The sequence below is a fragment of the Nerophis ophidion genome, linkage group LG11, assembly GCF_033978795.1.
Source record: "Nerophis ophidion isolate RoL-2023_Sa linkage group LG11, RoL_Noph_v1.0, whole genome shotgun sequence".
Taxonomy (NCBI): domain Eukaryota; kingdom Metazoa; phylum Chordata; class Actinopteri; order Syngnathiformes; family Syngnathidae; genus Nerophis; species Nerophis ophidion.
In genome coordinates, this window is record NC_084621.1 from 36,617,588 (window position 1) to 36,632,879 (window position 15,292).

The 15,292-nt window shown below is 38.9% G+C and overlaps 1 protein-coding gene across 3 annotated transcripts in view; it reads right to left on the reverse strand.

Annotated features, from left to right (window-relative positions):
- nbeal2 (neurobeachin-like 2) overlaps positions 1–15,292 on the reverse strand; it is a 146,985-nt gene that overhangs the window by 65,397 nt on the left and 66,296 nt on the right. For all 3 annotated transcript variants that reach the window (XM_061915773.1, XM_061915774.1, XM_061915772.1), the window contains 9 exons: positions 12,812–12,910; positions 12,034–12,662; positions 11,823–11,955; positions 5,567–5,686; positions 5,148–5,469; positions 4,989–5,071; positions 3,906–3,998; positions 3,656–3,827; positions 239–372 (listed from right to left, as the gene is read on the reverse strand). In XM_061915773.1, the coding sequence (XP_061771757.1) occupies positions 239–372; positions 3,656–3,827; positions 3,906–3,998; positions 4,989–5,071; positions 5,148–5,469; positions 5,567–5,686; positions 11,823–11,955; positions 12,034–12,662; positions 12,812–12,910 (1,785 nt within the window). The remainder of the gene's footprint in view (positions 1–238; positions 373–3,655; positions 3,828–3,905; positions 3,999–4,988; positions 5,072–5,147; positions 5,470–5,566; positions 5,687–11,822; positions 11,956–12,033; positions 12,663–12,811; positions 12,911–15,292) is intronic.

The following is a 15,292-nucleotide window of genomic DNA, read 5'->3' on the forward strand; positions in this document are numbered from 1 at the left end:
GTACTTTCTATTCTATTCTATTCTATTTTATTCTATCAAATAAGACCCGATGATTTAGTCGGATTGTACAGGGTTCACAGTGACATTTGCTGCGCCAAGTAATGTCTGGGATGCTTGTAGCTCAAATTTTTGCTCACAACCTAAACATAACAATTAGCCTAGAGACAGCTCTTATCTCAACACTCATAAAGTGAGGTAGCACATAAAACCACATGTATTGATATAACAATGTACTTACTTTGCAGAGCATGGCTCCTATGATGCTGGGCCCGTGGCACTGAAGCAGGCCTTCCTGATTGACAGGGTGACGGCGCAGCATGTTCTTCAGCATCAGCAAGTAGGCTGCAATGCTGTTCCTCTCGAGTCTTGTTTCTGAAGGGTAGAAAAACAACAAACAAACAAATATTGACAAACTTATTGACAGTCACAATGCATTCAACATAAGAGATTAGAGACGATGTGTGTCAAAAGGGCCATTTTCGACCCAGAGCTTGTTTTTAACTAGTCCTCAGTATGTTCTAAAAATAAAATTAATTCATTAATAATATTACATATATTGTTAGACATGATACCATTTATTTGATCACCTACAGCACAAAAGCTAAGATATGAATGTGTTGTTCATAGTTTAGCATGTATTGACCTACAATTCATTGGTTTGGGCATCGTTTAAAATGTATCAAAGTAACCCACCCCATATATTCTGTTTTTATTGCTGGAAAATATATTGGACACCCTTGTCATAGACACAAAAGCCACTATTTTTACTACATGGCTGTAAATGACCACAAAGTATCCCACAGGACATTTTGGATCCCCCTTTACATTCTTACAGCAAGTGATATTTACAACTATAAATATGATGTATCCCAGTGGGACATATTGTAACCTTGTAGCTTGATCCAAATTTTAAATTTCTATACAATGGTACATTTGTTTTTTTTATACGCCCCCCTTTTTGTATCATTAGTTTTTTGATAAAAAAATATTTCCGTCCAAAATTTGCCCCAGTTTTTGTAAATTGTTGAACAATTTTTTGTTTAACATTACGTAGAATGAAGTGCCCAAAAAATAATTTCATGGGTCACTCACAATCCCACAACCCCTTCATAAGTAGGGCTGTAACAATATAAAAATTTTATGTCATAGTTATTGTGACCAAAATTATGACGGTTATAATGATTATCACGGTATTGTTGAATGTACCGTACTCAAAAAGTACTTGTATACAATCTGAAATTTTTTAACCAGGTTTTATTTTTGTAAAAAAAAACCTAAGGTAAACTAACTAGACAGAGAGCAAGCTAACGCTAGTCAGGCCGTGAGTTTATTGATCATGTTTTTTTGATCATTTTGATTTAATACAGTAATGGTCGGGAATTTTACCGTGGTTATAATTATTCCAATTTATCGTTACATCACCAGGCCCTGTGTTTTTTTGTGGACTATAACTCAGTTTTGATTTTTACAGCAGTTTTTTTATTTAGTTTTAGTTATAGTTTTTTGACTAAAATAAATATTTTAGTTGTAGTCATATTTTAGTCATCTAAATTTGTTTTACTTTAGTTTTGGCTATTACAAAATTACAGTAAATTTGGTTGACCAGAATATAAAAGTATGAAGGATAACGCATCTTTGAAGTGGTTTTGACCACTAACCCTAACCTTTATTAAGTTTGTTACAATTACTGTACAATGTATGAATCAACATTGTCAAACATAGCATATACAGATGCATTTCAATAAATCTGAATATTGTGCATCACATTATTTCGGAATCAGTTCAGACTAAGAAACTACATTCACATCTTCAGAAAAAAATGTTCAGGTCATTTCTGAACATGCATTCAATAGAGTGTAGTATGCAAATTGTCGAGCAGATCTTTCCCCATTTAATTAAGAAAACTAGCTGGGTAAATGAAAATGGGTTGTACTTGTAAAGCTCTTTTCTACCTTCAAGGTACTCAATGCGCTTAGACACTATTTCCACATTCACCCATTTACACTCACATTCACACACTGACGGTGGGAGCTGCCATGCAAGGCGCTCACCAGGAACCATCAGGAGCAAGGGTGAAGCGTCTTGCTCAAGGACACAATGGACGTGACGAGGTTGGTAGAAGGTGAGGATCAAACAAGGAAACCTTCAGGTTGCTGGCACGGCCACTCTCCCAACAGCGCCACACCGTCCCAAGTAGCGCTATGTGCATTGTGGGGTACAACATATTCACTTGCTTTGAGCGGAGTGTATAATGAAATTATGCGCAGTGCGCACATTTGTATTACGCACACATGCACCGTACACAGCAGGGTACAGTGCATGAAAAAAAAGTGTGCATTTTTATGGTCATATGAAGAAACAAACTGGTTGTATTCTTCACACTGAGTGTGCACAATAATAAATATGCAGCAACCATTGCTACAAAACTAACATGTCTTACATAGCTGTTGTTCTTTATGTGTTATCTTGAAAAATGACTAATCTGCTATTTTGGGTTGTAAAGTTGAGCAATTAATAGCTGAAGATATCAATTAAAGTGAACTGTACAAGTATATTTGGCGGGTCAGCTCGGCTCAGCCAGAGGCATTAAGGTTTACTACAAAGTAGTTTTTTTTAAGTAAGTATTTATTTTTGGACATGTGGTATAGTAAGCCGTCTTGCTCCTGTTCTACCGTGATTAATAGTAACAGTAATTCAGAACAGTATAAGTCTAACCATCCATTTTCTACCGCTTGTCCTTTTCGTGTTCGCGGGGGTTTCTGGAGTCTATCTCAGCTGCACTCAGGCGGAAGGCGGTGTACAGTGTAGGTGGTGACTTGTCCACAGTGTACATTGTACACTGTGGACAAGTCGCCACCTCATTTTTAAATATTAGCTCCGGCCTACTTGCTGTTGCGAAGATGTCCCAATTGTTAGTCTGCAGACGGCACTCGAGGTTTTGTATTTTTACCAAAGCAAATCTAGCCACAGGGTTTACAAGTTGTTTTGTTGTCTACCGCGGCAAGGTGAAGTGTGTACATATGTTTTCTCTTCTCTTTCTTCCTGGTGTATAAGACATAATGAATAGATGTCTTGTATTGAGTCTTTAGTTTTCCAGGTGAAAAATCTTTTTTACCCTCCCCCTCTCCAACATGCAACTGGGATTGGATATTTTGTCTCACCTGCCTAAATACAATTGTCTCTGTCAACATCTTTGTCTTGTTTTAATAATTTTGATACATTTACAGGTAATTTGCTCCTTGTTTTAGTCAACCTGCTTTTGATTTCATTCGTTATCGTCCCAATTTTGTCAAGGGAAAATAGGTTTTCGATGATAAAAAAAAAAAATCGACAATTTTTAGTCAAAATGAACACTGGTACAACTGCAAAATAAGCCACCATGGGGCCAAAGAAAGAGGGAGTTCCAACACTTCATAGCAAAGTTTGAAGGTGGCATCTGTGTGACTCTACCCTCCCCTTCTCCCTCTCCACTCATCGCCGTTTTGACCAACAAGAGTCTACCAAAAAAGGTTAAAAGTAATGTTAAATCTTTATCCATCCATTTAATTGGTCATTTACATATATTTACCATTATTCATTGTAAGTGAATTCCATTTATTCTCCCTAAAATGGACTACTAAGGTACTAGCACTGTGTCTGGTAGGTGAGAGCTGACCTGAAGACTGGTTGAGTGGCAGCAACATGGTGGCCTGGCTGCGCGACGGACTAAGCTCTTGCCCGAGCAGTTCTGAAATCTCCTGACTGGCGCTGTAAACCTGCTCAGCCTCGCATACTTGCTCAAGGAGAGGTAGCAAGACCTCTACACCTCCCACAACGTTGATGACATCCTGTGGAAGAAACGTTAGCCATAAATAGTTGTGAATATTTAAATCTAAATATCTTTACGAGACTGTCTCTGCCACTACCTTAATGTCCCAGTTGACCACTCTGTGTCCTGTTAGCCTGCCATCATATTGATGATTGGGGGACAGATCTTGACATATCTGGCTCTTGAATGCCTGAAGCATACACATAAAATAACATGTAGGGTTGTCATTGTATTTTTGTAAGGCCTGTGGCACATTTTTAAAAATACTATTGCAAAAAACATAAGTGGAATAAAAGAGCAAACAGGTGTAATGTAACAAGAAAATGTTACAGTATTGACACTAATAACAAAGCTGCCCTTCAGGCAGTTTTTTTTTACTTTAAAACGGACATTGCTAAAAAAAAAAAAAAAAATCTAGATTATTGTTGGTGTGATTTAAAATCATTGTGGGTATGAGTTATTGACCTATTCAATATATCAGTGGTTGTCAACCTTTCTTCAGTGATGTACACCCCCTGTGAAAATTGTTTTAATTCAAGTACATTTTTTGTTGAAAAAAAGAGATAAAGAAGTAAAATACAGCACTATGTCATCAGTTTCTGATTTAATACATTGTATAACAGTGCAAAATATTGCTCATTTGTAGTGGTCTTTCTTAAACTATTTGGAAAAAAAGATATAAAAATAACTAAAAACTTTGAAAAATAAACAAGTGATTCAATTATAAATAAAGGTTTCTACACATAGAAGTAATCATCAACTTAAAGTGCCCTCTTTGGGGATTGTAATAGAGATCCATCTGGATTCATGAACTTAAATCTAAACATTTCTTCGCAAAAAATGAATTCTTTGACATCAATATTTATGGAACATGTCCACAAAAAATCTAGCTGTCAACACTGGATAAAATATATATATATTGATATATGACTTGTATTTAACACTTTAAAGATTGAGCCCCTTTTGGGTCTCCAGCACCTTTACATTGGCCAAAATTGAGTGGAACACTAATGGTTATTATATTTATTTTATTGATTTTGAAAATGAAAAATATCAAAATGGCCTCTGCATGCTTTAATTTTTCAGTGTGTGGCCCTCAGTGAAAAAAAGTTTGGACATCTCTGATTTATAGAATGTAGTGCTTCCTTATAACAGCTTGCAACTTTGGCAGAAAGGTTACCTGAGGAGTGTAGTAGAGCAAAAGCTTGCTATTGAGCTCTGACAATTCTCCATCCGCTTTGAATAAGGACACATGATTGGGGCCTGCAATGGGGGGCAGAAAGCAATGCAACTTGACACGCACAAAGGTGGTTTTGTCTAAATGGAGACAACATCCTACCTGCAGCGTGTAGAGCTCTGATCTGGGCCTGCTGCAGAGCCTCGTGGCAGATGAAGGCACTGCCCAGGAGGCCATCCAGGGAGCTGGGTGTTCCCCAGTTGGTGTCCTGCAGTCCCGCTGGGATGGTGTGCACCGGGCAGTCACCCCAGCGGCCCGCTGCGGAGGAGGCTGGAAAGGACTGGGAACGGAAGAGGGAGGGGCTGTGGGGGGGAAAGGCAAATTCTGGAGACTGTCCGGAGGATACGGATGTAGGTAGATTGGGCGAGGTGGTGGTGGTAGTGGTGCGGTTGCCTGCAGAGCCGATGCAGCAGGAAGTAAACGGCTACGGGGGTAAAATGTATTATTTTCAAATAAACAATAATTTGTTATGTATATTACAACACTATAAGCAGAAAACCTGAGACACAAATTTAAGTTACCTCACTCAAGGATGGAAATCGAAGCTGAGTGGTTTTATACAGCTCTCCATCAATGAAGATGTTGACCAGGTTCTGACCGAAAGGACGACGGCCTTGAATGTGGACTATGGCAACTGCATGCTGCAATTATGAATAAAAAAGCACAATGATTGCAGGAAGTATTGGATAAAACCTTTATGTTAAAAACTGTTTTACCCTTCGGCCATTAGGATCTGGAATCTATTCCAATAGCCTACACTGTTTTTCACTTTTTCACTGCTGTTCGAACTGGCTTTTATCTTCAATGTTATTTTTTTGTGTGTTTTGTATTTTGACAGCACCTAACAGAGTGGCCACCTGTAATTGTGTCATGCTCCCAATCAGTTGAGGTCTTGGATTGACCGTTTTTTACAATATGGATTATTTCCTCTTTTGTCACTCCTTTGAGGAACATCATTCAAGTCCTCCACTGACTCAGGATCTGGAATCTTTTACTCCAGATTTGGTCAAATATTCACAAAGTACTTATTGAAGCTTTCAACTACTTAGTTCATATTGTAATTTTTTACATTTCCCTCTGAGAAATATTTGGGATAGTCTTTTTTAGCACCATTTTAATAATGCTATTTAGGATGCTACATGTTGCTCTCATATTGTTTTTGTTCCGGTCTAATAATTGACTGTAATATTCTTTTCTACATATTCATAGTATGCCAGTTAGCTTGTTCTTACACGTTTTGTACTTGTTTTTGTTTCTGTAGATCTTTGTGTTATAAATGTTCTTTATAATGTCTTCTTCTTTTCGCAAACATTTTACAGTCCTTTTGTCATCAATGGTTGATTATTTTTCTTTTGCTTCTTTTGCTTTTGTTTCAACCGACAGTTTTTGTCATAAAGCTTCTCCAAGGTATTAAAAAAAATACCACATGCATCATCGACATCATTTTCACTGTTTTCTCAGATCATTTTTGAAAGCTGTCATACTTTGTTCTGTACATATTCTTCGGAAAGTATTTTTGTCATCAATGTTCCTCTTCTTATAGTTTCCGTCATAGATTATGAAAACTGGCAGATGATCACTGATGTCTGATATTAGCAGGCCATTTGTGGTATTATTATCAATATCATTAGTAAAAATACTATCAATAAGTGTGGCGCTGTGTCCTGAGATTCTGCTTGGCCTTGTGATTTTAGGATATAAACTTAGGCTATACTTTGTGTCATTCAAGTCATCTATGGGCTTTTGTTTGTTAGGGTTCAAGAGGATAATGTTGAAGTCTCCACATAAAAAGGTTATTTTTTGACCGATTTCAGTAAAAGTTGCCTTACACCAGTTCTCAAACATATTAATGTTTGACTTCGGTGATCTGTATATACAACTGATCAGTACGTTTTAGTTTTTTTCATGAGATATTTCAATGGTTATACATTCTAAGATATTATCGATCGCTATATCAATAGACATATTTTTTACCACTTTGTAGTTCAGATTCTTCATCACATGCACAGCTACTCTCCCTACGTTCTTGTTGATTCTGTTGCTAAAATTCAGTTCATATAATTCCAGGTCAAAATCCATTCCTTCTTTAGCATCCATCCATGTTTCTGAGATAGCATTAACTTTGAAGGGTTCAATGAATTGTTCCAAAAACTGATTCACATTGTTGTAGTTAGCATACAAACTTCTGCTGTTTAAATTAATAATCGACAGTTTGTTGTCTATTTTAATGTATCTGGATCTACCGTATTTTTCCGATTATAAGTCGCAGTTTTTTTCATAGTTTGGCCGGGGATGCGACAAATACTCCGGAGCGACTTATGTGTGAAATTATTAACACGTAACCGTAAAATATTAAATAATATTATTTATCTCATTCGCGGAAGAGACGAAGAAAATGTCAGCAATCGTCACACACACGTCAGCAACCGTCGCACACACGTCAACCAATAAGAATTCGGCGGGGGAGTGTCATGGCAGAAGTGGATTGTGGGTCATGGGATGCTAACTGCTATATGCTACTGCCATAGCTATTAAAATGGATCATTTCAACGTTGGCGGTAACTTAAAAAAACTGAGAAGGGCTGAACAAAAATGGCACCGAAAAGGAAATCATGTACTGTAGATTACAAGCTGGACGTAGTGAAATATGCAGCAGAAAACGACAAGAGGAAGCGGCGCATACCTTTGGAGTTGGCAGAGTTGTTTAGAAGATTTCCTTGGATTTATCGATGAGGAGTGACAGATTGTGTAGTAAATGTATAGCATGTTCTATATGTTATACGGTAGTTATTTGAATGACTTTTACCATAATATGTTACATTAACATACCAGGCACGTTCTCCGTTGTCTATTTATGCGTCATATAACGTACACTTATTCAGCCTGTTCACTATTCTTTATTTATTTTGAATTGCCTTTCAAATGTCTATTTTTGGTGTTGGATTTTATCAAATAAATTTCCCCCAAAAATGCGACTTATACTCCAGTGCGACGTATATATGTTTTTTTCCTTCTTTATTATGCATTTTAGGCCGGTGCGACGTATACTCCGGAGCGACTTATAATCCGAAAAATACGGTATATCATAATTAAATTCTGGACTATTGTAATGTATGCTGCTTAGGGTTTTCAGTTCCATACTTTCCTGTTCACCGATCATTTATGTTGCTCTATGAATCCCTTGGAGCGTTGTAATTTTGTAGTCGAATGTCAATTTTTGTTTTCTGTCAGACTCAATTATCGTTGCTGTTGTTGTTGTATTGCAAGGAGTTCTGATATCCATCCAGATTCCTTGATGTCTTTGACAACTAGGACTCTTGATTGTGGACCTGATTTTCAGCTTTATGTAGAATTTGCAGTTACAAGTTGTTCCTCAAGTCGTGTGCTTTCTTAGTGAGGTGTATTACAATAAAGCGTTCGATTCTATTGTACATATTATAACAATTGTGTTTGAAGGTCCTGTGTTGTACCAGTTTTTAACTATTTGAAGTAAGAATTATTGGAATCATTCTGGAGTTTAGACAGTGTTTATGGGTATCGTATACATTTTAACCGATACTAGATCCAAATCAAACTTAACGGTGCTTAAACCAGTACTTAGAAAACCAATTAACATATTTTGCTTAAAAAAAGCACAACACTTTTATGTTTTTACGAAATTGTTTGATGTTCAAGTTGAACAGATTAGTAATTTAAAGTACTTCAATTACAGAAATAAATTGATAACTAAGTAAAACAATTAAAAAATAACAGATACAATTATTTTATATTTATTTCAGGAACGGTATAAAACACAGAGAATATTGGGAAAAAAATTGCTTGTTTTGTAATTTTGATGCTTACAATTTTGGGGTCCGTGAATGTACCTCATTCGCAGTGTTGGACTTTAGGGTTTCTTAGGGTTAGCAAAAAAGGTGAAAAACAATGTCAGACTCTCTGTGCCTACTTACAAGACATAATTTGCACTATTGTATATCAACTAAGGGGTCAATAAAAACTAATCAATCATGTTGCAATTGAATCAACAGTGCCTCTTCTGGTTGCAGCCAGTAGAGTGCTCCATTTTGTGTCAGTTCTTAAAGAGGCTGTTTGCAATCTTTACGGAGCTGCCGAGATAAATAACTTTCTAATGTGTTTTCAGCATTATATCCTTCCCTCTTACGGCTTTGATGATATAAATACACCGTAAGTAACATGAGCATGCACGTTAGCCTTGTGTGTTGCTAGTCAACAATAGCATTTAGTTAGCTATCACTGAATGTATATTTTATCATCACAACAACATGACTGCAAATTGATTTGTGCATGTGCATGCGCTCCCTGTGTTTGAGAGTGGATGAAGCAACGGTGACTGACAAGCCTGAACGGCAGATAAATTTCCTAGGGCAATTTCTATACTATAAAATCAATAATTGGAAAATACAAAATAACTTCAATTTTAAGAACCCCTCTATTTGCAAACTTTTCGATATACGAACTTTTAGATTTAGCCAAATATCCGTCTGTGTGCTAACCATGTTTCTGTGTAAGAACGCTTCAATCATTCATTCATTTTGTGTCCTGCCAGCAGGCAAAATGCAGGGTGCATCTTTTTTGGCGAGGCGAAGCCCTCCATATAACTTGCTGAACAGTAAATTACTAATTACTCCTCGACACTTCAGCACGTGTGCTTTTTTTCAGTTTTTTCGGCTTTTGACAAGTTTTGTCCATTTCGCAACTCAATAGGAGCCTCAAAAAGACAACATATCAGCGTGGAAGGAAAGAAGGACTCGCTATAGAAGTTAAAAAAAAAAAAGGCTATTCGCAAGAAGTACATTTATGCCGCTCACACGTATGGACGAATCGACAAAGCAGGTTTCGTACCACAGCAAATTTTAAAAAGTGATAAGACTGGACCTTTCTGGAAAAATATGCCAACACAGACTTATTTCACAGCGAATAGGAGAAGACTACCTCTCGTTTTGCGGCACCTCTTCGAAGAGCACACACATACACACACTTCCCGACAGAGCACCTTCCCTTCTCCCCCTCTGTTTGCTCTTTTCTCATCAGCTTCTCATTTGCCGAAGTTAATGTACCGTATTTTTCGGATTGTAAATCGCAGTTTTTTTCATAGTTTGCGACCGTAAAATATTAAATAATACTATTTATCTCATTCGCAGAAGAGACGAAGAAAATATCAGCAATCGTCACACACGTCAGCAATCGTCACACACACGTCAACCAATGAGAATTTGGCGGGAGAGGGTCATGGCAGAAGTGCATTGTGGGTCATAGGATGGTAACTGCTATATGCTAAATGCTACTGCCGTAGCTATTAAAATGGATCATTTCAACGTTGGCGGTAACTTATAAAACTGAGAAGGGCTGAACAAAAATGGCACCAAAAAAGAAATCATGTACTGCAGATTACAAGCTGGACGTAGTGAAATATGCAGAAGAAAACGACAAGTTGTTAGAAGCGACACCGAGGAAGAAGATTTTATCGGATTTATGGATTAGGAGTGACAGATTGCTTGGTAAACGTATGGCATGTTCTATATGTTATAGTTATTTGAATGACTCTTACCATAATATGTTACGTTAACATACCAGGCAAGTTCTTCGTTGGTTATTTATGCGTCATATAACATACACTTATTCAGCCTGTTGTTCACTATTCTTTATTTATTTTAAATTGCCTTTCAAATGTCTATTCTTGGTGTTGGATTTTATCGAATAAATTTCCCCCAAAAATGCGACTTATACTCCAGTGCGACGTATATATGTTTTTTTCCTTCTTTATTATGCATTTTAGGCTGGTGCGACGTATACTCCGGAGCGACTTATAATCCGAAAAATACGGTAAGTGGATTTTAGTTTTTTTTAAATGTTTATTATTGTAGCAATATGGTTTTAAAGAAGTTAAGGATTTTTGTGATTACCGATCTTTTGTGAGGGCATAAAAGGGACTTCTGCGTGTGCGCGCATGTTGGCAGAGCAGAGCATAAAGCACAGTTCAGCTAGTTGCTGTTGTTGGCTTACAGTATGTTTATACAGTACTATATAGTATTTTGTTTAGTGTTCAGACTAGTGTACAAAAGTTTCAGTTAAATATGGACTTTTGTCGAGGCTGGAACCCATTCTCATATTTACATTGTTTCTAATGGAGAAATTTGCTTGACTATATGGACTTTTCTATTTATGGACCCTGTTCAAGAATCAATTAAGTTCGTACATTGAGGTTCCACTGTTTAGAGACAATGAAAAAATATATACAGTAGGGAAGGGATTGATATGGCCCTATCCCATTCGTGAGAAGGGGGGTGAGGGGTAATCAATTTGCCATGCGGTCTGATGAAAATGATGGAAAGCACAACTTTACATAGCAACTGATGCTATGTCAAAATTGGAATTGCCACAAAATTAATTTTATGATATTCAACACTCTTCTGCATCTGGGAGGTTAAGTGGATAGTGCATTCCCCCAATTTGTCACGTTTCATGCATCAGGCAAAAAGTCACAAATGGGGCCATATGAGTCCTCCTCAAACAGTACTGTATGTGTTGTTAATCCACTAATGGTAACATAAGGCACACAATGATTTTCTTGTTATATTTAAAAAAAATATATTTCAGCAGGTTGCAAACAGCTCTGAGACAATTTGGAATTATTAGGGATTAAGTGGTATCCCTACTTAAGGTTAAACGCTCCTGTTTCTCAACCTTGAAGAAATTGATGTGTAATATTTTCCTGGTGTTAATATTTGGGAGGGGCTGGATCCTTGCTGCACCTACCCAGCGTGAGTCAGCCAGTGGAAGTTCCGGCAGGGCGACAGCCATGTAATCCTTCTTAGTGCAAACAGCCACAACCAGCACACCCTCCATTGTAAAGAAGGCTTCCAGTCCAGTTCCACTCGCTGTAAAGAAACTGTATGGAGGACAGGAGCTTTAAAAATCAAAACACCAAACACAAAAGTCATTTCCCATGCAGGCCACACCCTCCTACCTGTAGAGCTGCTTCCTGCGAGGTCCTTTTCCCATGTCATGTTGACTTGCTGCGAGTGAGTTGGTGGGAGACTTGTCCTCGTCCTGACAAGAGGGGAACTCCAGGTTGAGGCAGAGCCAAGCATGGAAGGCAAAGCCACTGCCTGGCCAACGCTGCACCGTGGGCACCATGATACCCGCCATGGGGGGTGAGAGATCAAAGTACTGCAATGCGCTGTCACGACCTTCTCGTGCCGCCATCGCCGAGAGAACTTGAATGATGCGAGTGCAGAAGGGATGCACGCCGTTGTCCTGGTCCACCCTGAGCAGCCTGATAAGGCTCTTCAGTTCCTCTGGCCGTACGCAAAGTGATCCCAAATCCTGCAGGAGGCCCAAAAGGGCGTCTGCACACTGCCTGTCCAAGTTCTGCGGCTGCGAGAGCACCTGCAGCAGCGCCCCGACCATGCCCGCCTCCACCGCCACAGTGCGACAAGACAGGGATCCCCCGCATACTGTAGCCAGCCACTGGGCCACCAGCAGCTGCAGCTCCCTCTGGCTGTGCAGTTCAGGGAGCCATTGCAGGAGCAGCAGCAGGGGCTGATCGTTGCTGATGCCTAAGTGGTGCGCGTGGGCGTACTCGCCCTCTACTGCCTGGAGAGGAACAAACATGGAGGTGGTTTATAATGAAGATGAGACGTTCGACGCGGCGGTGGGGTGCCATTTTAAAATGTCAATTGTGGGAGAAAATGAACTGCTTTTGGTGGGTATTGAGTGGGTAATGAAAGGAAAAGGCTTTTTACCATGTTTATCAGCTCCTGCAGCAGCCTTTTGGTGGGGTGACCTTGACTCTTCAGCACGTCAAAGAGCTGAGAGTAGCCAATCCTCTCTTTGAAAGTCTCCTGGGGAGCCCAGACAGAAATAGTGAGTGGAAAACTGCTCCACCGAGGATGCAAAATTGGCACACTTTAAATACGGGGGGTGAAATACAAGGCAACGATTTAGAACGGCTTTCCTGATTCCTGTATATTTTCCAGTCACAAGAAGGTTACCAAAATATTAAACAAACATTAAACTACTAACACAATAGGAAACATCTAATACATTTGTTTTCACATGGGTGTTTAAATTCATACTATTGTCCGTTGTTGCTCATTATACTGCTTGATGACACTTACCGTCTGATTTCTGATTCCTTCCTGTTTCTGAGACGACCAATTTCTATACACGTGTCTTTTATGTTCGCTTTTATGTTAAGTTTGCACTTCCTTTAGCTCTCTCGTAGTTAGTGCTATCTGGCGTCAGTCCTGTAGCCACTTGTTAGATTCTCTGTTTTAATTTTCCTTGGTGCCTTATTACTTAGCGTACTGCACCACTTTGTTACTTTTTTGTACCTAGCTGCTTTATGTAAACTGATTATCTATTATGACAGACTTTATTGATCCTACACCCAGCCATGTCCTTGCATCCTGGCGTGAACTAAACCAAATCATGGTAGAACATTACAGTTCTGCCATCACAACAGAAAGTTGTGACTTTTATTAATGCATTATTAAGGTCAAACATTTTATTGTAATTAATGGAATAAATTAGTTACCACCTCTAATGTACTATTTCTAACAGCCTTACTTATGTGTGTATAAGCTACGGGTGTCCAAAGTGCAGCTTGGGGCAATTTTTGTCCTGCAGTGTGACGACGACGCATATCGGCTGTTGTGACCCCTGGATGGAGAGAATGCAAGCAGACGGAAGAAAAGGAGCACAACTCAGAAAGCAGCAGGGTGCCCAAACTTTTGTAAACTTGTGTAAAAGTGCCAATTGGCCACATCGGAGCCTTGAGTATTGGGCGATACCGATATTACGCCGATACAAAATCAGCAAGAATCGTAAATATTTGTATTATTTTGTCGATCAATTGAAATTAGTCGAACAATGAAAAACACTGTGCTGTTTATTACAATATATACAAGAAAAGACCTAGCTTGTGTGCTTATAGGAGGACTTTTAGATGTTAACTGGCTGTCCAACTTTCTGCAAGAAGAATTGCTTTTATCGGAGTTTATATAGGTAATTTAGATGGAAACCAATATAACCTCATTCATGTTTTTTTACGGATATCGCACCAATGTCTAATATCAATATTGGATTGATACACCCCTAGTGAGCTTGAAAGAGGTCTGTATAAAAACTGTATGTATTAAATTTGGGAACGCACCCTTTGGAGGGCCAAACAAACAATTAGACGGGCCACATTTGGCCCCCGACCTCCACTTTGGGCACCCTTGCACTGAACAAGGTGTAACTAAATAGAACTAAATAACAATATTGCAGAGGTGTGCTGGCAAGACAAGAAACCATGTAAAGGTGCGGCAAAACACAGAGACCCAACAGAAAATACTAGAAAATGACAACAAACACAAAACAAATAGGAAATAAAGTCCAAACTGTCAGGTGGGATCATGACATGCAGCTCACCCTCTGCATATGAATTAATTACGAATGAGAAATATATTGTTAGACATTACACTAATTTGCTTTGTCACGTACACGTAACCTACTCAGTGGCCTAGTGGTTAGAGTGTCCGCCCTGAAATCGGTAGGTTGGGAGTTCAAACCCCGGCCGAGTCATACCAAAGATTATAAAAAAAATGGGACCCATTGCCTCCCTGCTTGGCACTCAGCATCAAGGGTTAGAATTGGGGGTTAAATCACCATAAATGATTCCCGGGCACAGCACTGCTACTGCCCACTGCGCCCCTCACTTCCCTGGGGGTGATCAAAGGGATGGGTCAAATGCAGAGGACACATTTCACCACACCTAGTGTGTGTGTGACAATCATTGGTACTTTATTAACTTAACAGTTTACCACAAAGCGAAGATGCCAATGTTTTGTTCAGAAAGCTTCTAACCAAATTTGAATTGATTTTAGCATTTTAATGTACAGAATGGCCCCCCACATACTTCAGTTTTTCTGGAAAAGGTTGAGACACCCCTGCTGTGTGTTGACTCATCCTCTTCTGAACTGATGCTTTTAAAAGGTTGAAAATGCGTTAAAACATGCATCCTCTACTGTGTTGCCTGTTCTAGCACTTTTCTGACAAATACACCACAGAGTGAAACCGTTATTTACCGTCAGTAGAAGCATTTAAGTCCCATCTTAAAACTCATTTGTATACTCTAGCCTTTAGGCAGACCCCCTTTTAGACCAGTTTATCTGCCGTTTCTTTTCTGCTCTGCCCCCCTCTCTTTCGTAGAGAGGGGGGCAGAGATTCGGTGACCCCAG